At 39.8% G+C, this 27780-nt stretch overlaps 1 protein-coding gene and 1 long non-coding RNA gene across 3 annotated transcripts in view; one reads left to right on the top strand and one right to left on the bottom strand.

Moving 5' to 3' along the window:
* The window catches only part of LPAR1 (lysophosphatidic acid receptor 1), a 69724-nt gene that overhangs the window by 7190 nt on the left and 34754 nt on the right, over positions 1-27780 (top strand). For both annotated transcript variants that reach the window (XM_064642773.1, XM_064642772.1), the window contains 2 exons: positions 15584-15752; positions 26885-27632. In XM_064642773.1, the coding sequence (XP_064498843.1) occupies positions 15693-15752; positions 26885-27632 (808 nt within the window). In that variant the 5' untranslated portion in view covers positions 15584-15692. The remainder of the gene's footprint in view (positions 1-15583; positions 15753-26884; positions 27633-27780) is intronic.
* LOC135407596 (uncharacterized) lies at positions 24119-24831 on the bottom strand. The gene is made up of 2 exons (XR_010426944.1): positions 24727-24831; positions 24119-24301 (listed from the first exon to the last, which is right to left on the bottom strand). It is a non-coding gene; the product is annotated as an uncharacterized LOC135407596 (long non-coding RNA).

The following is a 27780-nucleotide window of genomic DNA, read 5'->3' as shown; positions in this document are numbered from 1 at the left end:
TTTAAATGTAGCAAACTAATTATTGAAGTACAAAAGCATTTGGGAAATTGGTAGGGAAATGTGAGATAGACCAGAATAGATTCAGATTAATAATGATAAACTTGTCAATTCCAAAGGAGCATGAAGCATGGTATATTTTGTATTAATACTGTATTGCATGTCATTGACTATTGCACTTGGGCAAAGTCTTTGCAAATGAGTACACAGCTCTGCTGAAGTGTCTAATTGGCAAATTTTTGGTACAGGAGAATAACTTGAATGTTCCCTTTGTCCATGCTGAGAATGTCCCCAGGCATTCCTGTCTTGTTAGGACAAACTAGCCAAGGTAGTAAGACAATGTTGTCCACAGTAACACCCAACATGTACTAGGAGTCATATTTCATCATGGCCGGGCTTCACGAACGAAGATTTGGGAAGGGCACTACCCACGTTTGTTACAGGCGCGTTGGTGGCTGAAAAGGCCAATACGAGATAGACACGTCCGGTTGCAAAAGGCACAGCAGAAAGACTCCTTAGATGGTATATTCTGCAAGACACGATTCTTTCTGCGTTGTCTTTTCTCCTCAAGAGTGATCCTGCGTGTATTCTCAAAGGCATCAGCAGCGTTATAGATGGTGTGTCTCCAGACCTCCTGATTGGAGGCCAGAGTAGACCAGCTGTGTTGATCAATATGGCCAAGGCTGAGATGTTGTTTCAGGGAGTCCTTGTATCTTTTCTTCGGGGCTCCTCTCATGCGGCAGCCAGTGGCAAGTTCACCATAAAGCAAGATCTTAGGGAGGCGGTGGTCCTTCATCCTTGAGATGTGCCCTGCCCAGCACAGCTGTGTTCTCAGTAACATGGCCTCAATACTTGTGACTGCTGCTTGCTCTAGAACAGATGTATTAGTCACATAATCTGACCAGTGAATGTTTAGGATTGTAACATATGTTAGCCATCCACATAATCATTAGATTCAGTCAAGGAGCAAAGCCTTGGCCTTCAGTTTAAGAATTCATTGGGATGTTCAGTGTTTTCTATCCACATGTCCACCTGTTTACCAATACACTCTTGCAGACACAAGTCCAATGCTTCAATAGGTCACTTCTCCCTGTTCCTCTTGTCAAGGAAATGGGATTCACCAATTGTTTTCCTGAGATCTTGCAGTGGGGCAAACAAACAACTTCAAGAAAATGGATGTCTGGATAGGTACCCAACATTCAAGGAGTATTGTCCTGAATGTGACTTGTACTTGAAAGATACCATAATAAATGTCTTTCCTTTTCCTTTCTGTGCTCCCCAAAATGTGACAGACATGGAGAGCAATTCTGTGCAAATGAACCAGGGTGCCTTTGACATGTCTCTGCATGGGGCTCTGAGAGCTGTCCCAGTGTGGCTAACAACGCATCAGGATCATTTTGCTCCTCCTAAAGCTTTGGATGAAAGTACTGGAAACTTTACCGCAAAGCAGTGTATTTCCCTGCACAGAAACTTTTTGTAAGCTAGAGAAGATTTTTCTGAATTAATCTGTTTGCTCCCCTAGTCTTTTAGCTTCGTGTTTATAGCACTTACAGTGCCCTATTTCAAATACCCAGTGCAAGTGGGACTGGAAGCTGACTGAAACTTCAGGGTATTACTGTGATTAGTGAATAGACTTAAAATAGGTCTCTAGAATTATTGCAATTTTGCAAATAGTTGATAGAAATAGTATAGCTTAGTGCCTGGTTCTCCAAGGAGTACAGTGTGTTTTCTGTTCCCTGCCATGGGTTGCTTAAGTTTCACATGCAAAAGCCTAAAGGAAAAAATTCAGGGGTAGATGTGCAAGCTGATGACAACCTGATGACAGGTGGGAATTACATGATTGTAGAACACATAAATGCCTTAAAACTAATATGCCTGAACAAACACTTCTGCTGTCATCCTGCATATTTCCGTCCTCAGCATCTCCTCCACAAAATTTCTTACAAACAGAAGCCGGTTGCCCAGATTTTAATGATAAAGTTCTGTTTGAGAGACTTGTTTACAGCTTTTTCAGTTCTTCTCTCTAAATTGTTCTTAGTATGCTATGAAGACTCTGTGAAGAGACCCTTAGTATAATTTTTGTGGGAAAACAGTCACTTTTTCCTTCAGAAGAGTAGCACAGAACTGCAGGAAAGGCTTTGGCAATGAAGCTGCACCCTGCTCCTTTGTGTTTCATCATTGCCAGGCATGTGGAAAAGGAGGGAGAGAAAATGTTGACTTTCCTCAGAGCTACCAAGATAAGGTGACATTTCTTGGTTGGTTACAAATTCAAATGTGAAGCTGCTGTGCATCTGCCTCCCACAATTATGCAGAAGTCATTTTGTGCCCTGGATGTCCCTCTGACTGTTCCTCTTGTGGTTTGATTACCTTTTTCCCCTCAAGACCCTGCAAGTGGGGTCTCCTGCTGATATAAGTTGTATCTCCACTAGAGGGGGACGCCAGTAAAGCTGTACTGGGAAACTTGGAGGATTTGATAAGTTTTAATGCTTTACTCTTCCTCCTGGCTGTCACTGTTGTCTGTTGGTTTAAGTGGAATATCCTTGAAAGAAGGCTGCTGCAGGACTCAAGGCAGCAGCTGACCAGGTAGTAGGCATTGGGTTTCTCCAAAACACTGTCAGTTCTGCCAGTCTGCTATTATGCATTTTTTTATAGAATCATAGAATGGTATGGGTTGGAAGGGACCTTAAGGATCATTTAGTTCCCAGCCCCCTGCCACAGACAGGAACACCTTCCCCTAGACCAGGTTGCTCAAAGCACCATGCCACATAACCTTAAACAATTTCAGGTATGGGTCATCTACAGCTTCTCTGGGCAACCTGTTCCAGTGCCTCACTACCCTCACAATACAGAATTTATTCCTATTATATAATCTAAATGCACCCTTTTTCAGGGTCAATTACCCCTTGACCTGCCTCTACATACCCTTCTACAAAGTCCTTTTCTATCTTTTTTAAACACCCTCTTTAGGTACTGGAAGGTGCTATGAGGTCTTCCCAGAGCCTTCGCTTCTTCAGGCTGAACAGCCCGAGCTCTCTCTGCCTATCTTCACAGGAGAGGTGCTCCAGCCCTCTGTTCATTTCTGTAGCCCTCCTCTGGACTTACTCCAACGGTCTATATCTCTCTTATGTTAGGGGTTCCAGAGCTGGGTGTAGTACTCTGGCTGGGGTCTCCCAAGAGCAGAGTAGAAGGGAAGTATAAGGTCAGCAGACCTAAGAGAGGCTGCTCACTGGTGGGAGAGTGAAAATCAGACCCAGCATGCCTAAGTGGGCCTTGTCAGGGATGAGAGTAGCTGTGCATGGACCTCAAGCGTTGGTGTTATGGACACAGCTGGTGTGTGCAATTATGGGATGCCTAAAAAGTCTGTTTTGTATGTGGATTTCAGTACGTTCTCTTTTTGTGGCCTGGATCCCTTGAAGGTTTTCGTTTATTTGTGTGGTCACAAAGAAAGATCTTAGTGGTTCTCAAGTAATGCTTTATGGCTTATGCTTTTGTTACAAACTGTCTTAAGGAGGCTTTGAAGTGTGTGTATGTTTAATGTTTGTATCCATGCTAATGTGCACAAAGTTCCAAGGGGAGAGCTTGAGGCAAACTACTGTTTAGTTTTGATTTTCCTTTTTTTCTTTAAGAATAATCCCAGTTGCACTTTTGTCCGATAGGACTGCTTTTTCTCCTTTCTTAACTCTTTAACAGAGGTGCAAGAAACGTGTATCTGAAAAGTGGTGAGACAGACTAGATAGTGTTTGGACACTAAACTTTCTGTCATCATTTGTGTTAGAAGACAGTTTCTTTTGATTTTGTTCTGGTTTTAGATCAACTGTGTTCTGCCTCCTGGCTTTTTGTTTTCCCCATGAATTTGTGGCATCTTCCAAATATTCTGATTGAAATATTTGTTGTTTCTGTTCAGCATTGTATATGTTGAGAACTCAGTCAGGGAAGTTGAATAATCACTGAAGTATGGTGTGAATTTACAACAGCCTACTTAATTCATGTGACTTCTTGTACGCACTAAAAGCTAGTCTGCTAAACACAACTCAGAGTTAATCCAAGTCAATTCTTAAAGTGAATTAGTCAAGCTATGTGCTAATCCTCTGTGTTTACCTGCTTATTGAGATAGGCAGCAGCCTGAGTTGCTTTAAACTTCACTTGATAATTGAAAGGGGAAGGGTCAAAGGGAAAGGTGATGAAGTCTTGATGTTTTCTTCATCTGTCTCCTTTCAGGGCATATTTCAGTACTGCTTTGCATTTATAAATCTTGAATTCATGGAATGATCAGAATGAGCTACCTGAGGCCAAAACCCAGTACTCTGCTGCAGTTCTCTGCTAAGCATCCCTGACAGCTTCAGCTATTTCCAGAATATTTCAGAGAGTGTGCTGCTTCCTGATCATCCATACTAACTGTTCCACAAAAGGTCCAACTGGTTGAGTTGAGATGCTGTAGGCAGTGGGGAATATGATGCAGACTGTGAGGAGCGGGAAGCCCTATCAACCTCTGCCAAGAAACTAGTAACCAACCTTGATTTTACAGCATGGACACACACACACACACAGAAATTGTCTGTATTGTTCTGAGCACACCAGAGACTTGCATGATGGGCAAGAAGTAATTCCCTTTCATTTGTCAGCATTAGGATTTTTGTTATCTTGAGCCACTGGGTTTGCTCCCCCTCCATCATGACAAGATCAAAGGTAAGAACTTATTTCTGGGTCACTGCTGTCCATCAGATAAGTTTGTTTGTGGCCTTGGGAAAAAGCAGTGATGTGAGAATAGGGAATTTAAACCCTGTTGTTAAGATAATTCTTTCTTATTGTCAATTCTAAGTTCTTTCAAACTTCATTCAGGATAACTATGCAAAATACAGCACTGCAGAAATTGCCCAGAGAACAGTCATTGAAACAATGCAGATGTTCCATAAATATTTCTGAAGAAGCATGACTGTTATTTCTGGTTCGAGGGGTTGATAAACAATTACTGTGTCTGCACTGGTGCTGGCCTGAACCATGTCAAGCTATTGCCTTGCAGTCTTTAGTGTATTTTTGGCAGGAGTGGGGGGAATGGTTGGCAAATTTCTATTTCAAAGAAACTAAATTAAACTCCTGTTTGTGCACCATTGGTCATGGTGCGTGTAGATATTGGGGTAGTACATTTGTAATTTGGGGTTTGGCAAGCTTAATTGTGGACCTCCTTGGCTTCAGCATTTCCAGATTATTGTATTTTGTGGTGGTTCATTCTGCCTGAAGATGAACATCTGCTTTGTGGATGCTGGAGGAAGAAGGAAGGATTTGCTTTAGGGCTGGCCCCCCTCAATGCTGCTTAGAGAATTGTGACATTTTGTTATCATCCAGATGTTTTTCTTTAAATTTAGTGAAAGGATATTGCCTGAATGTTTAAATACAAACTTGTTGCAGAAGAATGCCAGCATACTACTGCTTTTCTGAGTTCTAAACAAAAGGTAGGGTTGAAAAATGGAGTCTGTGTTGCTGAGTTATGGAAATATTGTATCACTTTGTTATTTCTTCTTGGAAACAAATATTAAAAGTCTATTTGTAAGTTATTGACAGACAAGTTCTTGTTGCTTTTCCTGCTGACAAGTAATAGCTGGAGAAAAGCATCCTGATACCTTATGTGGTGATTTATACCTTGGTAGAATCATAATCATAGAATGGTTGGAAGAGACCCTCAAGCTTATTTAGTTCCAAACCCCCTGCCATGGACAGAGACACCTTTCCCTAGACCACGTTGCTCAGAGCTCCATCCAAACTAGCCTTAAACGCTTCCAGGGATGGGGCACCCACAACTTCTCTGGGCAACCACCCTCACAGTAAAGAATTTCTTCCTAACATCTGATCTAAACCTGTGCTCTTTCAGTTTGAAGCCATTCCACTTTCTGTCACTACATGCTCTTGTAAAAAGTCCCTCTCCATCTTTCTTGTTGGTTCCCTTCAAGTACTGGAAGGCCTCAATTAAGTCACCCCAAAGCTTTCTCTTTTCCAGGCTGAACAATTCTCTTAACCCTTCCTCGTAGGAGAGGTGCTCCATCCTACTAATCATTTTGGTGGCCCTCCTCTGGACTCGCTCCAACAGGTCAATGTCCTTCCTGAGCTGGGAGCCCCAGAGCTGGATGCAATGCTACAGGTGGGGTCTCACCAGAGTGGAGGGGCAGAATCACCTCAACCTGCTGGCCACACTGCTTTTGATGCAGCCCAGGATAAAATTGGCTTTCTGAACTGCAAATGCACTTTGCCAGCTCATGTCCAGCCTCTCATCCATCAACACCCCCAAGTCCTTCTTGGCAGGGCTGCTCTTGATCTGTTCATCCCCCAGCCTGTATTGGTACCAGGGGTTGCCCTGACTTAGGTGCAGCACCTTGCACTTGGTCTTTTAAATCTTATGGGATTCCCATGGGCCCACTCCTTGAGCTTGTCCAGGTCCCTCTGGATGCATCCCATCCTTCAGGTGTGTCAACTGCATGACATCTTGGTGTCATCAGTAAATTTGCTGAGGGTGCACTTGATCCTTTCGTCTGTGTCATTAATGAAAATGAGACAAGAGGCTTTGCCCACTGTTGTCTTCTTTAATGATATTGATTAGTTAGCAAAATAGTGATGAGACTGTACTAGGAGTTAAATTCTGTCGACTACCACTGCAACACAATGCCTCTGTCTTGGCTTACTGTTGTGAAAAATGCTTCTTGCAATCCCAGTGTTCAGAATAATTTTAATGAGCAGCTTCTTGCTCTCTCTCTTTTTTAGTTTTTCTCTTAAATAATGCAAGAGAACAAAAGCATGCACCATACTTGCTTCTTTTATGCACATATGCATACACAATGCTGGCAACAGTTAATGACGCATTTTAAATTATGAGCTCTCCGTGGTGACTTTGGACTTTTCTGCCTTTTACTTCTTCAAATTTCATGTCTGTCAGTAGAAACAAACAATTTTAAAAGAGTTTCAGAAACTGTTTTGAAATTACTTCTTTTAGAAGTATTTGGTACTATAGAAGTCAGTACCACAGAAGTGTGTATTTTAAATACATAGCCATATGACAGCAGCTTCATTGTGGTCACGGTATGAGAGATCATCCACTTTGTAGTAATTTGTTTACATAAGCCTTAGCAGATTGGTGTTATTTTCCAGCGCTTGGTGTCTAGCTGTATTTTTCCTTTTTAATTTCTGGTGATTCTTTCTTAAAGTTTAAAGCGGTGACATAATGTTGAAATTACATGATTGCATGAGCTATTACTCTGGAGTCTTCCTGGTTCGTGTTGCTTTTATTTGAAATGGGGAAATTAGAAATTCATTTTCAGGAATATGTTGTTGTTCCTGTACTCGCCAGTTGAAAAATCACAGTGGACCTGCTGCTGCAGTTGTTTTTTGAAGATGGTGCTATGGTTAGCAGAGATGTTTTAAAGCAATTTTTTGTGTCTATATGGTTTGGTTATTTTCCACTGACCTGATCCTTCTGTTGAAGAAGCTCCTAAAACATCTGAAGAGACACGCATCTACCAGCCAGCATCTCTTGCATTAAGGCAGATGCTCACTCTTTCCCCCAGTTAGAGTGGGAAGAGGTTCTCCAGCCTTAATGAGTGGCAAAGGAATTATCATCTCTAAGCAATTCTTAATAGGCAAACATTAATGGAAGTCATTAGGAGGTAATGGTAGATAATAACTGAAATAAGTCTAGAGGTGCCGAATAGTAACAGGAAGGCAACCTGATATGTTGGCTTTAAAGAGTGAACTGCAGGAAAATTAAGATACTGAAGAAGCCATGCAGAATTTTTTTTTAAGTTTCCAAACAAAGCTCAGAAGCAGCTTTTCGGAGAAGTAGAAGGCTTCAAAAGATGAGGTATCATTCTGCATTTAAAAAACAGCAAGAAAATGCTCCCCAAGAGATGGGTGTGGAATAGACACAATATGGAAATAATCAGGAAATGAGGTTGAGCAAGTGAGAGAATTGCACTGGATGGTGCAAACTGACCTAAGTCAGGGAAGTACAGAAAGGATTCTTAAAAAGGATGACTACATAAAATAAATTGAAGTTTTGTCTAATGGAAAATAAGATTTCAAGTGCCTCAATGTGAATTAGAGAAAAAAATATGCTTTGTTTAACAGGGGAAAGGAGCATGATTCAGTTGTGGAGAGCACAGTGGTGACATTTCTGGCAAAAAAAGTTGAGATATGAATAGAAAATTACGTGTGTGTCTCTTTTTTTCTTTGTTTCAATAAATTTCATTTTATCAGTATGCAAAGAAACCTGTTGTGCTGCTGCATCCCTTGTGGGGGATGCTGCTGATGTAAGTCCAATTTATATCATAACTGACGTGACTTAGACTGAGTGTGTTCATGATTTCACATGTTACAATGCTAAATACTATGGGTTTGTCCTTTTAAAATATGTCTACTATTACTAGTAAAATTTGACATCTTTCTCTCCCCTTAAAAAAACCCAAAACAACAAGATACACAACTCCAAGACAAAAACAATTCCTGAAAGAATGAACAGCTTGTAATTTTGGGATAATCTACTCACTAAAGATCATTAGTGGTGGTCACAGTTGAACATCTGAAGGTCCCTTCTGGGGCTGAACATCAGAGCAGGTAAAGGAGAACAGCAGACATGCGTAGGTTAGTTACAGGCTCTTCAACTGTCTGCCCTGTGGTGATACCCAGAGCATGCCTGTGGTCAGTCTGCTTTTGTCATCCTCAGAAGGGGTATGAGACATGGTGAGAAGCAAATTAGACTGGCATATGGAAAAGATTTCCCTGCAAGATAAATGCTACAGGATATTATACTACCTACTGATTTTTTTTTTCTTTCCTTGAAAATCTCTGAAGAGATGTGTTTGGGGTTTTTTTTATATATGTTCAGATTGATCTTTCACTTTATCTGGGGGTGTGGGCAGGGGCTCTAACCTTGCCCTGATGGGATGACTGGGAAGATATCACTGCTGACAGAAGATGATTTCTCTGAGGAAGTGCAACTGCACAGCGATACTATTTTATTTTTATACATTAGTTCATGGTAAATGATTAAGGTGATAAAATGTCTCCCTAATCTCAGAGTGAAGAAGGGGGACAGTTTCACACAATGCTGCCTCTGCAGCATTGGGTAAAGAGGCTCCACCTGACGCTTCTTTGCTGAACATTTTGCAGGCTATATTCTGTCAAGGAAAGCTTTAGCAGCAGTCTTGTACTACTCATAGTATTAATTATTGAGGCTGGAACAATCATCTTTCCCAGATTAGCCACAAAGCTCCTATTCAAAGAGGTTTGACTGATGTAATTTTTTTTTTTTTTTTTTGAAGCACAGGCTACATTGTGAATGCAAACGACATAGATTTGAGATCCTCTGTTGACCATTGTATCATGGAAGAGTCCTACTGAATTCAAAGGCAGTTTTTAAATATATATAGAAATAGATTTCTCTCTAACCTCGGATCATTGCTGAAAGGTTCATCTTTTTTCCTTACATAAGATAGACTAACAGCTGTATTACACTCCTGAAAGTGGAAACTATAAGTCTCTTTTAGCTTCAGGAAGCTCCAGACTTCTGTGAAGCAGCTTTTATAAACTCTTTGAGGTGTACAGATGTGAGCTGATGGAAAAGGCAGATGGGAAAGTACAAAAGATGAGTTCCTTTCCTCTTCTTTGGGGGCTTTGGTTTTTGTTTGGTTTTTTGGGTTTTTTGTTTGGTTTTTTGTTTGTTTGTTTGTTTTGGGGTTTTTTTTGCATTAGTAATATACTTTGGGACTTCTGCATTTTAGTTTGATCTTTAAGTGACCTTCCTTATTCCAGATTTTTTATTTTTTTGTAAGATGCTTTTTGGGAGCCTGGGCAAGTTGAGGATAAATTTCCTAAGGTGATGTTTGTTATTTTGTTTTGATTTGGCTTAAATAAAAGCTGAGTGCTCTGGCCAGCTGTTGCTGTTTCAGTAAGGCAGTTTGCAAGCTGATACACAGCTAAACATGCTTCTGTCTTGCTTTTGATGCTGTTAGTGGCTAAAGAGTTGGTTGCACTATATATTATTCCCAATGTATGCTTTGGCTGACAACTTGCAATCAAAGCAGGCATCATACAAATGTAGAAGTAGGTCTATTACTTATGTGGAATCATTGCAGTAATAAAATCTTTGAGTCTATTGTACATCTTTGTGGCACTGAATAATTTCCAAGACAATTGTTTAGGACATTGGTGCTCTGAAGGGTCAGCAGTAGTAGACAGTACCTGTTTTGACATGTTCAGTGGCTGAGTTTGATCTGAACTTGGGAAAGTTTTTTTGTCCTTCTGCTTTTTGGGTTGTCAAAATCATGAGTGCTCAGACTGTTACAAACAAATAAAACAGAGAAAAAAATGCCCACAAAACACACAAAAACCTCAAACAAACAAACACACACACACAGCAAAAAAAAAAAAAAAAGAAAAAGCCAGAAAACAGATAATGTGTTCAGGATAAAAAGAGGATATTTTTCAACAGCCTGTAGAGGGGAATGCCATTCATGTAGTCTAGACTGCTGGGGTATCCATGTTCTTTTATCCTGCTCTCCCCAGAGATTTTGAGGTGGGTCAGGCAGCACACTGAAGATCAAATGGCAGGTAATGATGTCACTTGCTGTCCAGTGGTCTGGCTGGGGGCTGTTCTCCTGCTCTCTCTCAGTGCCTATGCAGGAGGCTGTCTCAGCCTGTCTCGCTGATGACCCTTTTGTGAGCCTTCCCCATCGCACAGGACATCCTGTAAATGCAGCTCTGCCAGTGCTTCTGCAGCTCCACTACAAAATCTCATTGTGCTACCGTACAGCCAAACAGTGATGGCAGGAGAGAGTGCTTAGTACCAACTGATTCTGGGTTTTGGGCCAACCAACTCAACTGCCCATTGTAGTTGCCAGTTTATTTATTATTAAGTCATTTTTTGGTGACAGTGAAACATTTAAAACTGCGTTATCCTTTTCACAAGTCTCTCTCACTTTCTCCTCCCTCCTTTCTAAGCCATAATGATATTTTGTTTTGCTGGCCTCTTTATTGTTCATCTATTGTGTCAGGCTGGAAAATGATCCTTTTTTATTTTAATAATTGCTCTGGAAATGTTTGTGCTCAAACAGTGCAGTACTTCACCAAAAGTGGAAGTTATGAGAGCAGAAATGGCATGGATAGAAATTGATGCTATTGGATTAATCTGCTCGGTCTGTGAAAGAAAAGTCCTGATCTCTTAAACAGTATCTGCAAAGAATTGACATTTTACGTCAAAGTGAACTAGCCATTGATTACTGCAAAGAAATGACTAGATAATTTCTCCCCAGGGACAGGAATTTGATGCAAAAATGTTTCTGGATAAGGTTTGATTTCCAGTTGAGATTTGGGCGCATATGTGTGTGCTGTGTTTTGGGGATGAGGTATTATTTATATAAGCACTTTTTACTCTGAGTAGTTCTTTCCTGTCTTGGTGCATACAAAAAATCTTTCGCCTCTGTATAGTGTGCTAGCCTAACAGTGACGATGAAAAATTCATCTTGTTTCCTATGAGGATCTCAGTTTCTTCTGCAGATGTGAATGAGTAGCTCAGTTTCATTGCACCTTCAGTCTGTCCTTGATCTTCATTCTTGAACAGAAAAATCTGTTCATTTTCTTAGGGCTGATTGTAGCTTTTGCAATATTCACTCTTGCTAGTGTGAAAAGGCAGAGACCTCAAGTATGTTTTACTCTGCGTTTTGGTTTTGGTTTGGTTTTATTTCAATATTTGTAAGGTAGAGATTTCCTATTGTTGTGTCTGAACCGTTTCATATGTTAGCAAATTCCACTCTGCTTTTCTAGACAGTGAAGTTTTAGACTCAAGAAATGTCTGGCTTTACTGGCAGTAGCTGTTTTCAGGGGGGGTGATGATACAGCCAGCACAGGAAACACTGAACTTGTCGCTTGTTTTTGGCACTCCCCTTCCAGACTTCCACAACCCCTCAGTAAAACCTCGCAAATCCATTTTCACAGTGAATTTAGTCATTCTTATGAAGAGCTTCCAAGTGGGCGAGAAGCTATAGCTCTGTAGTTCTTAAGCTTTACTCAGCTAAAACACATTTAATAGTTTAAGGTCATACATTATCACCACCAGAGATATGTAATCCAGAAACTCGAAGTCTGTGAAGTCAAGCCAAAGTGGTACCAAAAGGTACTCTGGTAGCTGTACAGGAAAGCAAAGCTGGAAGAAGGCAACAGTGCAGGACACCTGGTATTGTCTGACCCAGGAGACAGCCAGAGCTTGTGAAAACTCAATTCCCTTTCATTCCCAGAACCTTAATGTAGCAGAGGCACTGCATATTTGTGGACCCAGATGAGATACTCAGTGATACGGAAGTTGTTGGCATTGCTGTATCAGTGCAAACTTGTAGATCACAGTGTACTGTGCAAAAAAACCAGGGAGGAATAAGGGTAACAATTTTTGTCACTGGATTTGTAATGGATTTTCCGAAAGCAGTTCCTTCAAGATGATGTTTCTGTGATACACAAAAATTTCTCCTAAGTACTCCAAGTAATGACAAAACTGCATGGTTCCTCTTTTCTGTGGTATCAGACAGCTGATCGACAAGGCATGATGCTTAATCATGGAATTTCAGAGAACAGTGTGTTTTATAGTCAGGATGTGTTGCTTCACAGAGGACAAGAAAATTTATAATTTTCATTTTACAAATTTTAGATACTGACCTGACATGTTTCCCTGGTTTGCAGTTCTCTGGATGTATTCAGTGTCTATCAAGAGAAGGTACCACATAGAGTATTTGCCTACACCACCTGTAGCTCCGGTGGTTAGGAATGATATGTGTGAATCTGCTTCCAAATTTCTGTATTTTTTTTCAACGCTTTGTAGTGCAGCAAGCAAACAAAATCTCATTAGTAAGAAGCAAGTCTTGAGCTTTTGTGTTTCAGACTTTCTGTTTAAAAAGACATTTTGTGTCGTAATGTCTTTTAGCGAAGTTCATTTGAGGATCCTGTTCCCTTTATTTGCAGATCTTGAAAACACAGGCCTGCACCCTGAACTCACACGGGTATTAAGTTAGGAGCCACCTTTGTTTTTTTGAATGGTGTCTGCTTGTTTTAGCACTGCTGTGAAAGCATAGTTCCCTCTGTACTTTATTATTGCTGAAGAGGAGGCGGCAGGTTGGGAGTGGGGGGACAGTCCTTTTGTACAGTACAACCTGTTTTCAGCTGGGATGAGCTTTTATGAGCCTAACCATTGGCAGAAAGTCTTTATCATTGTGAACATCATGCTTGGGAGGTAGAGAAGCAAGGTGTTTGCCTAAGAACTGTCCTTTTCCTAGCCAAACTGAGGGGTCAGTGAAATACAAGTAATGAAAATACAGATGGGTGTAGAAGGGGACATGTGAAATGGCCATGGGCTTAGGAATTTTTTACTAATGTTTGTTTTCTATTTCTTGGAGAACTGATGAAAAATGACTGCAGGCATATTTCTTCCCTCATCTCTCATTATGTATTAAATGCTCATTGAATTTTATGGGTTAAGCTTTTTCTGACATTTGTGTTCTACCTGGAGTACACAGAGCTAGCTAAAGGCTGGTGAGACTTCAGGGAGGGGCTTTCTTAGTTTTTTCCTTCTGCTTTATGATGCTTCATAGTAAAATTGTTCATTTTCTCTCCTTTTTGTGTGGCAAACAGGATTCTAAACCTACCTCTAGTTTTGGTTTAGATAGTATTCCTTAAAGTCTCCATGAACTGTAAATTCTTCTCTACCTTCACTATGGAAAAGTGGCAGCATTTCAGGATTAAGAAGAGAGAAAATATTTTAAAAGAAACTAACAATGACCTGTTGTAAAGTCAGTGCAGTGAAACTGCTGCTCTTATGCATGTTTTGAGAGGAAAAGAAACCGAGGTCTTTTGAGATCTTATTTAAGTTACAATTGCAACAGCTTACAAGACATTGATGAGATGTGCTGCTTGAGGATTTTGAGGCTGTTGATGGAGTTTTACTGAAAATCACTCTTTTCTTTGTCAAGTAGCAAAAGCTTCCCTAAGTCAGAATTTAGAGTTGATGCTGCCTGTACCCTTCATTTGTCAGGTATAGAGGAAAAATAGAAAATTGGCAAAACTCTCATTTTTATAAGGAAATAGGAAGCCTGGAGGTTCTGTTGTTTCTTTGATGTTGTGAAGGCTATCTTGGAGAGAGGCTAAGTCTCCGTTTTCTGTCCTCTCCGTGAGTATTGTAGTAGGAATTTGGGGCAAGGAGTGGAAAGAATGAAAGGTTACTAGCCAGAACTAAGTAGGAAAGAACAGGGGTCACTGGAAAGCTATATAAAGATGGAAAAAGTGATCCTAGAGCTTGGAAGATGAGACAGTTACATGTGACGTAAAGCATGTGGGGATGTGTTGAAATGTGAAGCAGGCATTTCAAGATGATGCTTTTTAAGAAGTAGGAATAATTTCCACAGTGGCATGCGAAGACTGAGTTTAAATGAACAAGATAAAAAAAAAAAAGGCATAACTGAATCAGAAAAGCATGCAGAGCGTAACTTTTCTACAGCACTTATCTGAACTTGGCTTGGTAAGTGTTGCCTTTGAAAAAATGAACTGATTGCCAGGAAGTTACTGGGATTATCTGTATAATTACACCGTAGCCTCAGTTTGAAAAATAGCAGTTAAGTTTGGAGTAATTTCTGGAATGTTTGTTGGATGCTGATTACAATTAGCCTGAGTAGATTTCTGCTATGACTTACAGAATAGGAAGTGGTAAATATGGAGAGCAATAGGTCTCTCTCCTAAATCCTTTCTGTGGTGACTAATAAGCAACTTGTGTTGTATATGTCTAGCCTGATTAGGGGGAAAAAAACTACTGCAGTTTTTTAGTCTAGAATTTTTAAATGGGATTTACAGTGTTTCCTGCCCACCCCCACACCTTCTTTGTTTGGGGTTTTTTGTTGGTTTTCTTTGCACGAAAGAATAGAAAAAGAAAATAATAGAATATATATGCAGAAGCTAGATGGACCTTTATAAACATGATACCTATGAAAATGCCTTCATTCTGTTGGATCAGCTGATCAGACTTTGCATGGCAATTCAATATATTCATGTACTGCAAATCTGAGACTACCTGGAAAAAAGGATAGCATAATGTTTTAAGTTGTTTTTCTTAATAAAGAAGAAGTTCATGTGATCACTGAACTGTAGAACAATAGTTGTTGAGGGAATAAATGTATCCTAAATTCTAATAGGTGTTTCTATAAGTATTCTTTTTTTGGGGGGGAGGGTTCTTTTTTCTTTTGTTGGTGGAAAAAAATTAACACAGTTCCAATGTCTCTGTAGGTGACCCTATTTCCTTTCAAATCTGGTCATGGTCTATGCATTAGCCTTCCTGCTGAACTCACTTTGTGTGAATTCTAGTTTGTGTGGTCAAGTGGTTGTTGTTGTTGTTGTTCTGGACCAAATTCTGATGTGCTCTTTGAAACTTCTGCCAAGTCTGTTGTGAATGGTCGTGTAAGCAAGTGGGGCTGTACAAACTCACACACTGGTCTTGCAGCAGCCGAGGAGCTTGGTTGTTGACTGCGCACCCAGTTCTCTTGTTACTCTCAACAATTTTTTTTTTCCTTCCTATTAGGAGCAAATATCAGCATGACTAGAGTCTGAGGAAGGGCTTCTTTGTTCCTACCAGGAGTTTGCGGGTGCAGAGGAACAGTGCAAGCACAGCAGGGACATTTTAAGCCACCATGGATACCCCCACCGATTTGGTGCCGTCCTCCATGATGTCCCAGCCTGAGGTGATCGAGGTGAGTAGGCCACAATGGAACTTTGGCAGGTGAACTGATTGAACCTCATTGAATCCTAGCTTTTCCTCTCTCTCATTTCTGAGTGTCATGGGAATTTTTCCTGGAATATTGTGTTAAAGACACAGGTCATTTACTAAGGATGTTGTTATACTTTGACACATGACATTGCTGTGTTATACTGCTATTTGTAGAAGAAAACATATGGCAAAATATGATCTTTATTGACTCCATGGAGATGATCACTCTGCTATAGTTTGATTTTTTTTTTACTGTGCCTAATAAATACAAAGTAGAGGGCTATAATATGGATAAATTGGAATAATACCAAAGGAAAATTCAGGTTTAGTGTTCTTACCAGAAAGGTTTTAAGCTAAAAGAAGCAATAAAATTGATAATACACTTAGAATTACTAACACACTAATCTTGCTTTCACGAATCCAAGTGTGTCTTTCAGACTTCATATTTATAAATACCTAAAAGATTTCTTTAGCTCTGTGTACTGAACACCAAGTACTTGTGTATTCTGATGAAGTAAAAACTACAAACTGAAAAGGAGATTTTCATAACAGTGAAGATTTCATCTCAGAAAAGTATTTTCAAAGTCCTCTTGACTTCATAGAGACCCAAGTGCCTGTTACAGTTTAAAACTTTTAAGGATGTGTGTTTTTCTGAAAAGGGCCCCACAACTGATTAACAGAATACCTGGTAGGAGGTGGATGCTGAATGCTTCTGTTCCAGGCTGCCTGGCTGCTGCCAGACTCTTCTCCATTTCTGGGGAAAAGCTCTCCCTGACCATCTCTGCACATGGTCTGCAAGACACTTGCACCCCTGTCTCCATTGGTCATCTCTTCAGAGCCTTCTTTATGTATGAGAAATTTGTGTATCTAAGGATTGTTGTTCAGGACAAATGCCTTCTCAAAGGGAAAATAAGATCAGCTATGGCGTGAGAACGAGTGGAAGAAAAGCTATCACTTGTAAAAGACATGATGATCAGCACAGTCACCCTTCTGTTGTGTTGAATAAATGCACATGTCCTGGGTCTGCAGGGAAGTTTTGGCCAAATAAATTCTGCTTGGACTTTTGTCACTAGGCCAAAGACTAGAAATAAATAGATGTTTCTGATCATTAGTTAGTAACCAAGACAGCTCTCTGTCCATGCTTGAATTTTAGGGACTGTGTTTCAATGAGATTTGTCTTGGGAGCCAAAAAGGAATTACAAGAGGAAGCAAAGGAAAGACTCGTATCTCAGTGTGGGAAATTATGGCAGAAAAAAATATCATTCTCTCAACCTTATGTTGTAAAAATAGGCTCAAAATTGATATCTGTAATTGAAGAGTTACATGCTTGCATGAATTCCCACAGATATCAGTAAATCATTGTGGATCTGATGGTTGATATAAGTCTTCAACCGTATGTAAAAGGATCAAATCTCCAAAGAATCAGCTGGGAACCGTGTGTATATTTCTGAGGATAAGGAAGAGCTTTTTAACAGACAAGGACATAGTGAGACATATATAAAGAGATAATCACTGGATGGAAGTATTGAAGTAAAGTGTTTTTCATAATAGTACTACAGGTTTGCCTTTCATATTTGTGTTGACATACAAATGAATTTTTGGATATAGTTTAGAAAACAGCATTGATTAAAATACTTTTTTTTTCCCCCAGAGGACATTATTTTGCCTTTTAAAACTGAGCAGATGCCACAGTGTGCTGCAGAAGACATTTAGAGACTAGCATTTTAAGGAAGGACTTTTTTTTTTTTAAACTTGGAAGTAACCTTGCATGCTTTTTGCATGAGCTAGATGGCATCTTAGTTACAAAAAGAAGTGTTTTGCTACTTCACTTTAAACTGTCTTTATTTTTAATCTTTTTTTTTATTCTTTTGTCTTTAAACTTTCCTTTAGTTTTGCCAGCATAGTTGGCTTTCTTCACATTTAGTCAGTTTAGACTCAGAAGTAAATATTATCTATTTTGTATACCCATATATGTACATGTGCATGTGTGTATACATTGCACTAATACTCCTCTGCCTATCATCAGTCGTTTTACTGCACTGAGCAAACAAGAACAGATGCTTATTTACCATGGGAGAGACTTCCAGAGACCTCAGCAGGAGGTTTTGCAATCCAGAGCCCACCCTGACAGGTTTTTGCTTGAGCTTCAATCCTGCAGGTGCTCGTGGTGGCACCACGATTAGGGAAGTTCCTGCTATAATGTAGTTGCAAATGGTTCTTTTCCCAAGATTTGTCTTCTGAGTCAGGTGTCAAAAGATTCACATTTTGAAAAAGTTTTTGAAGGTCACTTCTCAATACCAGATGTGAAATTGTTATTACTGTCTTAAAATATTCTTATATAGGAACTGCTTCTGATGCTCTCCACAACCCTGTATTGAAGCAATGCGTTTGCCACAGTCATGTCTCTTCATCCCCTCCCAATGCAGTGACCTATCCAAAGCTCTCATCTTCTTTCCCCACCCCCCAATATCTTGTTACCAGACACAAGTGATGACTAAGAGCACAGGCATCTTGGTCATGTGTAAAGGTGAAGGATAAGTAAAGTTCCAGGGTAGTTTGTCTGTCCATAGCTGAGATCTGAAATAGAAAATACGTGTGGGACAGCGTTCCCCATATGTCAAAGAAGTCAACAAAACAAAAAAATTTTCAAATATGCTTTGAGTTTTTGGCAACAGTGTTTTATTGCAGGACAATAAATGATCTCAAATAAATCACAATAAGTCACAGTATGTGATTTATACAGATTTCTGATTAGATAAGCCATTTTGTTCTTAAAGAGAGAGGAATAAAACGTTAACAGAGCTTTTTGATTTTTAAGTTGAAGATATTTTGTGGTACATGTTATGACTTCATACCTCAGCTATGTATAAGCAAAATGATCTCATAGAAACCTGACTAGTCTAATAATGCAGTAATCAGAAAGTTAAATCATTCTTTAAGAAGCATTTAGCATCCCAGTGGGCTTAGCTGTTTGCAAAAAAGAAACATCACAAGTGGTGATCTAAACTGATGAAAGTACTCTGTGAAGTGATTAGCATCTTCTCTCTTTGTGCATGGCATGAGATGAATTCTGCAGTAAAAGCTTTGAAGAAGAAATGATTTGAGCTCCAGTTGCTTAATGAATCAGGGACTTCCAACAGTGCTTCAGAAATGCTTAAAACAAGAAAATAACAAAAATTCATCATTCTTTCTTTGCTTTTGCCAGCAGTGGATCCTATCAGCCAAATACTAGAAGTAAATGAGTACATTTAAATAAATACCTTGCAGCTGTTCCAAAGAGAAATCCAGAGCACTTTCCATTATAGTGGCCTTTCATGGCCAGAGCCAGAAAACACTTCTCCCGCTCTGTACCATTGAATACTTTCTATTTTCTCCTCTTTTTGTTTGAATTGGAGTGGAAGAGATTTAAACTATCATTGCCACAGAACGGTCATTCTTTTTATAGTATGCTTGGGAATAGACTGCTGTGGGATGGCACAGCTGTTGTGCTGTGTTATTTTCTCCAACCAAGTTCCAGTAAGATTTGTGTTTTGGATCTGATGCCCAAATTTCTGCAGTCAACAAATGTGTAGATTTCTTTCTCCTCTTTGAGCTGAGTAAACAAATAAGCCTCTTTACCAAAACAGATCTATGGTGGTGATGAATAAAGGAAATGGGAGAGCAAAAGGAAATGGTGAGGCTGGTAGAAACAGTTTAGAATTCATCCTCATGGCTAGGCTTCAGGAACGAAGATTTGGGAAGGCTCTATCCACATTTGTTACAGGCACGCTGGTGGCTTATGAGGCCAATATGAGACAGAAGTTTAGAATTAGATTAAAAGTATATATCAGAATAGAAGTATATCCACCTAGTTACAGACATCATAGGGGAAACTAAAATACTAGTATGTTTTGTGGTTTTTTTGATTCTTATACTAGGTGAGATTACTGGGCGTTCAAAACACATCTCAGTTTTGTTTAAGCTGACCAATACTGCCTTATAGGCAGCTGCTCAGTACTGTATGAACGAGTTACTTACAGAAACACCATTGTTGCTAAAGCTCAGAGAGAGAAAGATTTTTCTACATTCTGTTCATGTATTTCACAAATATTTCAGTACATAAAAGCAAAGAAACCCACATTGTCTAATGTGTGTTTCATAAAAAAATTTTTTTGCTATGGTAAACACAGGACAGTCTTCTTGTTTTCATTTTTATATCTCAATTTCCAGCCCCAAAATGAAATTTGCTATGTTGATTAACATAAGCATTTTGCTTCCAGGCTAAACTCTCCCAAGTGCTCACTTTGCTGGTTTGCTTGGTGAGGAGTGATGGAAGGTGTGCCCTAGAGATGGAAGCAACCCCAATGGCCTACAGCATTTTTTCCGCATAAAATGGCAGTCTTTCAGCTGCTGTAGTCAATAATTAATTTCCAGCTTGGCTTACTGAGCACCTATCTTGGCCTGAAGGATGCATATCGTAAAGCATTATGCATGGAAGCTCACTTGGGATGTCTTAGGTGTATTTTTCCCCCCCCTCTCGTTACTTCCACTCTGGTTTCTGAAGTGCACAGATAGGAGACTGTGTTCTGCACCTTTCTGGTACAGAAAAATCTTACCAGGGTTGGGGTCTTTGACAAAGGTCTGTCACTGCACTCATCCTCACAGCAGCTTTCAGGGACTCACAGCTGGTTGGATATCTGTTTATGATGTTCAGGTTGAGGGTAAGGCAGATAGGCAACTGGGGAGTGAACTGGGCACAATAGTGGAGAAGCCCTGTCAGCATCATGACAAAGACTTTTTCTGAAGACATAAGAGGTGGAATATTTAAGTCCCTAAATGAGATGAGGGAATATAGTTGTCTTCCTTGTCTCCCACAAAGCCACAGGTGGTTGAGCTTGTACCTGTGTTTGGCTAGTGTTTGTGAAGCTCACCTTGTCATGTAAGCTCCCCTAGAAGTAAACAAATCTTGAAGAGCTTTGCAGGAACCCTTTCTGTATTCTGTAGGGACGCTTGGGTACAAGTAGCCAATCTGGGGTCAATATGCTCTCTGTGTGGCAAAGCCAATTAGCTTATTTTTGCAATACCTCCATATTACAGTGGTGATCTCCCATGAGAGAAGCTTGGAAGGCAGAGCTGAAGGGCAGAGAAAAAACAAATCCTTATTAATTGAAGTATATAAGGCATCATAGCAATATAGGGGGAGGATGTGATGATGTAATTCAAACAGCCTTCATTTCCACCTCAACTAGAAAATATTCATAAGATATAGGTAGTACTTGTGAGGGACAGAGCTCATCTGAAATCTTTGTAAAAGGTGCAACAACAAAATGGTGTCTGAAGTACTGGGTAAGTTGCGAACAGGTGAGTTTACTGTCTTTTTGTTATTTTTTTTTTTTTTCAGTTCTTCTAGCTTTCAATATCATAAATCTCCTTTTGCTTGCAGAATTCTGCAATGAAAGAAACTTCATGTGCAGGTGTGTGTGCAAGTGTGCACACGCTTGCAGGTGCATGCGCGCTTCCTTTCTGCAGAGGTAGAAAACGGAGAAGTTGAAACCACAGAGCTCGCAACCTGGGGCCTTCTTGGGCCAGCTCAGTGTGCTTCTGACCATTACTGCTCTTCATTAATGCTCTTGTGTTTGAATAGGGAGTTTCGTGGCTTCTAATTTGTCTGTCCTCGAAAGATGTAGGGCTGATTTCAGACCTGATAGTTAGAGACTCTGTCATCTTCCAAAAGAAAGGCGTTTTCAGAGTTAGCTGGACTTCCTGAACTCACACATTCCTTTTTTAACTCACGGAAGCTTTTTTGAACTTGCTTTTGTAGTAGTCAGCAGTGAATAAGCTCTATGGAAGGTCAACAACTTCCCTGGTTTTATAGCCAGTCTGTGGAGGTTGTAGTTTCCAACAGGATCTGTGTCACTTGTCAATTAAACAATAAAATTGCCTCTTTTCCCAGTGTTGCTGCTGCCTGGGTCTCTTTGCTACACTGAGTGCCTACATATGCTGAGCTGCCCTTTCCACATATAAACTGTAGGATACAAAGAAATTCTCAGTTCATTTTCTAGTGGTTGGTATCTTTGTCAGCTCTAAGACTCTGAAGTAATAAAGCCTGCTGTAAAAGCATCCTAAAAATTACTGGAGATGCTAGCTGTTGCCACACGATCCTTAAGTAACTTCATGCTCTATCATGTTGTAACAGAGTTAAAGAGATCCCCTTACAGAGAGATTAATTTCCTCCTGTCTTTTCAGCTATGTGAAGGGCAAAATGAGCCTAGTGAAATGAAGTAACCTGCTGGGACCAAACCACCATATCTTATCATACAGGTTTTTCTTAAAGTCCATTGAGTGAATTACTTTGGAAGATGCAATTTTGAAGAGGAGGAGCTCTTGGATGTTGGTGGTAGAGTTTTATGCTTTCATTGTGCAGATGGAAATGTATCTGTACATAAGGTTTTTTAACTTCTACTTTTATCTTTAAAGGAAACACTGCTTTTCTCTTTATTTTAAAGCTTTTGCTTCTTTTGTGTTCTGCAGTTTGAAAAATAGTTTATGCTTTTCATTAGGTAGTAGAGAAATTTTTTTGCAAATTGGATTTTTTTCCTCATCTGTTACAACTTTACTTTCATAAAGGCCATGTTTAGCAGTTGTGGGTTGAGAAAGTATTTACATATTGGTTCAATTATTCCTATACTTACTTGCTTATCCTTATTTTAAAGATATTAATTTATACCCTTCTTTGGGGATTTTGAAGCTGGCAGTTTCCTGAAGTTTTTCAGCTCTAGCCCTCCTGGTATGTTGGTAAGCTTAAGAGTATTTACCAAAGCTGAAAGCAGTGCTACTGATTTTCCATTCACTGCTGCACTAAATGTAAAGATGTAAGACAGTTATCTCTAGTCTTAGTTTGCCATTCCCTTATTAGCCAAATAAATTTTTTTTCATCTCCTCTGTGTTCTGGGTAAGAAAATAGTAGCATGTTGAGGTTAATTCAGTAAAGGAAAAAAAAAAGAGAGGAGCAGGCTGTGTTTGGAGAGCTTAGGGTTAAGATATTTTTAAGAGTTTTCCTGAATATGGATTCATTTTTGTGGCTTACAAGTTTGAAAACCTCTGTAAAAATCAGACCTTAGTATTCAAAGAATGTTCAGGTCTGTTTCTCTCTGCAAGAAATAACTGCACCCAGGCATACAGAGAGTGGGGAGATAGGGGCCCTTCTTTTCTTTCTTTTTTTTTTTTTCCTTCCCTGTTGGGACTGAGGAACTCTCCAAACTCTCAGATTGCAGAGAGGTTTTAAACTGATCATTTGCCCCTTAGGCACCCTGTGCTAACTAATGCTTCATTTAGGCAGTATCAATCAGTAGTGGTTGTAAACTTTTTGGCACTTGTTTTCCACCCTAAGTATCTCTCCATACACAGCCCTCACCCAATGGTCTGTCACTCACAACTGAGCTGGCAGGATCCAGAGATCTCCTCTCACCTTCCTGCTCCAGGCAGCCAGTGCCTTCTCCAGTCTGGTCTCTTCCCCAGGAGGGGCAGGGAGTAACGGGCTAGTCACCCAAGGTCATCCCACTGTCAAGCTGCCCCATACTGTGGATTCAAATCCTCGCTCTGTCTTTAGGCTATGATGGAGAGGTGGAGCAGCAGTAAGATGAATCAAACACAAAACATGGGAAAGTTGCTTACAATGGCTGTTCTTCCCAGTCTCCCCACTGCTACCCCAGTGGTGTTATCCCATATAACCGGAGGTAAGGAGAAAACCAGACAAGTGTAGCAAATAATGGCTGAAAAGGCTAAGGTGAGGTTCTAGCCATTGGATGGCTACTTGCTGACTGTAGAACAAGAGTGAGTTTTGCTTATTAAGTCCTGGTGCCAGTTTTCCTGGTCTGTATGTACTGTGTTGAGGTTATAAGTACCTCTCATGATACTGAGAGATTTAATTCCATGTACTCTTGGAATTTTCTTGTTCTGTGTTTTGGGACAACTGGGTCCTGAGTCAGCTGCATATGGTGAGAGGGGATTTTGATTTTAGCCTGCTTTTACTCCATCTTACTTTATATGTCTTGTTGGTTTATAACTCAGACGTTTTCTTTTTCTACATAGTTGTGTTCTAGAGGCTTTAGTTAACATGGGCAATTTGCAGCTTAGTTTGTTTTAAACTTCTGTTGAGATACACTGAATGGATGAGGTAAATCTCAGGGCACCACACATCTGGCTTACCCAGGCAATGAAACACACTGAGTGAAACTTCAGGAAATTAAAATATAAACTTTCCTGCCCCTTTTCCTGCAGGGGCAGGAGAGGGGATGGAGCTGCCTGCTTGCATATGTCTTTTTGGTATGTTAACACTTTCAGTACTGAGAGATACATTGCATTTGCCTCTTGTTGGAGCCTTTCCAGTCAGCATCATGGCTAAATGTGATGCCTTGGGATTTTTATGTTTGTGACCTGGGAGGTCAAAACCTTCCGTTATGATATATGCTGGCATCCGAGAAAGTTGATCATCTGGAAGTCCCCTTTTTGAACTTTTGCCAGAAAACTGTCTCTTCTTGTGCTCTTCTTTCCCTTGGGAGTGAAAATATTACTTTTAAAGGAGATCTCAGGTTTTGGATTAGAATGCCCTAAAAACAAAGCTTCTCCAAAATCCCTTATGTGAACAGTGTTTTGTTTTTCTGTCTTCAAAATGAGAGAAGCAGCAAGTAAGCCTCGTGCTAACTTCCCAGAGATTGCTCAAGTGGTGTCATGTCTTTAAATTTAACAAGTCTGACTCTGTAGCATTTTACATGCTCTTATGAGTGTTGCATACATGCAGCCCTGGCTCGGCATTTTATGAATAAGTCAATTTTTTTTTATCTTGTTTCAGATTTCATATGCGAATGTTAGGGGGGATATTACAAAATCAAGGAATAATTCACACACTAAGCCTGTGTGCAAAATAAAGACACAAAGAAAAAAGAAGAAAAAAAAAAAAGTAAAAACATGATACCTACCACATTTTAAATTTCTGAACTAAAAATATGTGTTCTTCCAGGTGTAGCAGGCCTCTTTCCAAAGGAGCAACAGTCGAGCAGGAATCATTATATATGGGCAGCAGGCATCTGAAAGAAAAAATTAGATCAACAAATATATAGGGAAAGAGAATTTATTCAGGACTGCAAAAATCCACTAGATCCTGCATCCAGATTTTCCTACAGAAAGCAAAAACCCCATGTATTCACATAATTATGCAGATGTTGGCAAGCTTTTATAAGGGCCACTAATTCATTCATATGACTTCCTCTCTCCCTCAAGGGTTCTTATATTTGACCTGTTATTACTACAAGGTCTAACCAAAGAATTAAAGCCAGATGTCTTGTAGCTATGTCTCCTTTTGTTAAATATCCCTTGTAAATAATTTTTTTCTGTGCAACAGAAAGATCCTACGTGAGAACTTTTAAAAATTCTTAAATAATTAAGGCCAAAAGGCTTCAAACCTAAGATATAATGTATCCTAAAGGAACAGTAAAAGTTTTATACTCACTGTGCTGAGAAATAGTGTTTACTCTAGCTTTTTTTTTATCCTGGACCTTCAAATGTTTCTGATCGATGTTGAGGTTGGAAGTAAAATCTTTCTAAAAAGACCTTTTTCTTTATCATAAATTTAAATGTCATGCAGTGCATTTGGGACTCACATGAGTCCTGTTACTAATGCTGTTTCCCAGTTCTGTACATTTTTTATTTCAATGTGAGAGTTAGTTTAGCTGTAGCACTTCCTGCAAAATGACTGGAACTGTCCAAAACATATGATTTAGTTCGTATGTTTTAGTGGGAAGAAATTGTCATCTTTTAGTATTGTTCATCTGTTCTTTGTTTGGGCTTGTTACCTGTTTTTTTTGCTAAAACTGGTCCTTCTTTTGTAAAAATTCAAGTTTAGTCAATTGAGTTTCAGATCCATAAAAGCAGCTCAGGCAGGTCTTCTGAGTCTTGTGTAAAAAGTCACGTTTTTGACATGAGTTTCTTGGTTTGATTTTTTTTTTTAATTCTTATTTTTACATCCTCATTGTATACATGTGCTAAACAAGGAACCAGGTTGTTATTCAGAGGAGTTTCTTTTTCTAAGGTTTGCCTTTTGGGAATCACACCTCAAGTAATTGATTGTAACTGAGAAAGGAAATTCATTAAACATTTTCTTGTGAGCCAACAGTTTTATGCAAAACTTCCACATTCTGGTGAGGTACGGGGCTTGTTTGTTGCACCCGTAGTTGTTCTTGGCAGAGTACTCTGCAAGAAAAATTAATCCTGTGTTCCCTGACATAGCCATAACAATATTTAATGCAGGAAATAAGGTTAGATGCTTTTAACACTAGTTAAGCCAAATATTGCTTTTCTTATTTCTTGGCTCACTCCTACTTCAAATTGGAATAAGTCAGTTCTGATGTGTTATATTTAAAAGCATTCTGTATTTCAAACCCTGCTTAGAAACAGGGCTGATGCTCATACAAATGCAGTGTCAAGGTTTCTTTATTGTTCATACAAGCCTTTCATGCTCTATGGACAAACACAGCCCTTGATAATTCACAGTCTCAGAGCATATTGGCAATCTTAATATTTAGGGTGTTCTTTCTACTTCTTAAGACAGGACAAGGAAGAATGCCCCGATGGAAAACTGAAAGAGTTAAAACCTCCTCGTAAATGTGATCCACTTTTTCTCCTCTTTGAGAAGCTCTTCTTTTAACATCACTACTCTCAAACAACAGTTTTATGCACTGATAACATAAACAAGGTGTCCTGTAGCAGAGTTAACTTTTCTTACTTACAAATTGCATGCTTTTCCCTTTAAGTGAATATTTGAGCTGGTCTGGTTGGCCAGAAGCTCATTTTCTATGCAATTTACAGCTACATCAGAAGTCCTGCTGGCTCCCAGAGCAGATGGAAGCATTTCTGGTTGCTTCTAATCTGGTTGCTGTTACTAGACTCCTCAGAGCAATTGTTTGCGAGTTGTGGAATGCCATTTGGTCTGAAAAAATAAATTTGTTCTGAAGCGTGTTCCCTTCCTGTCCCCCTCCCTGTTCTTCATGCATGTCTCATCCATGGAGGCAGTCATATGTTTTCAGTTCTGATGTCATTCTCTTTTTGTTTTTTTTTCTCTTTTTTCCCCTCTTCTTTTAGTCCACAGCCATGAGCGAACCACAGTGCTACTACAATGAAACCATTGCCTTCTTTTATAACCGAAGTGGAAAATATCTAGCCACTGAATGGAACACTGTCAGCAAGCTTGTAATGGGACTGGGGATTACCGTCTGCATCTTCATAATGCTGGCCAACCTCTTGGTAATGGTGGCTATTTATGTCAACCGCCGATTCCACTTTCCTATTTATTACTTAATGGCAAACTTAGCCGCTGCGGACTTTTTTGCAGGGCTGGCCTACTTTTACTTAATGTTCAACACAGGACCCAACACTAGAAGATTGACTGTAAGCACCTGGCTTCTCCGTCAGGGTCTCATTGATACTAGTCTGACAGCCTCTGTAGCCAATTTGTTGGCCATTGCTATTGAGCGGCATATTACAGTTTTCCGAATGCAGCTGCACACTCGGATGAGCAACCGGCGAGTGGTCGTCGTAATTGTTGTTATCTGGACTATGGCCATCGTCATGGGTGCCATACCCAGTGTCGGATGGAACTGTATTTGTGATATCACTCACTGCTCCAACATGGCACCGCTCTATAGTGACTCCTACCTGGTCTTCTGGGCTATTTTCAACCTGGTCACTTTTGTGGTCATGGTGGTCCTATATGCTCATATCTTTGGGTATGTTCGCCAAAGGACTATGAGAATGTCCAGACACAGTTCTGGACCCCGCAGAAATCGGGACACCATGATGAGCCTCCTGAAGACTGTGGTCATTGTGCTTGGTAAGTGCTTACTTTCCCACTCTGTTCTCTCCTCTTTGTTTCTTATCAGGTAATTTCAGTAATGCATGTCTGGCTTCTGGGAGGTCAGCAGCATTTAGAAGACTCTAGAAGAGGCGCAGACAATAAGAACGCCCAGAGTTCATTACTA

Source organism: Pseudopipra pipra, chromosome Z, assembly GCF_036250125.1.
Source record: "Pseudopipra pipra isolate bDixPip1 chromosome Z, bDixPip1.hap1, whole genome shotgun sequence".
Lineage (NCBI taxonomy): Eukaryota > Metazoa > Chordata > Aves > Passeriformes > Pipridae > Pseudopipra > Pseudopipra pipra.
The sequence above is the reverse complement of the archived record's forward strand: the minus strand, read 5'-3'. Positions and strand labels throughout refer to the sequence as shown.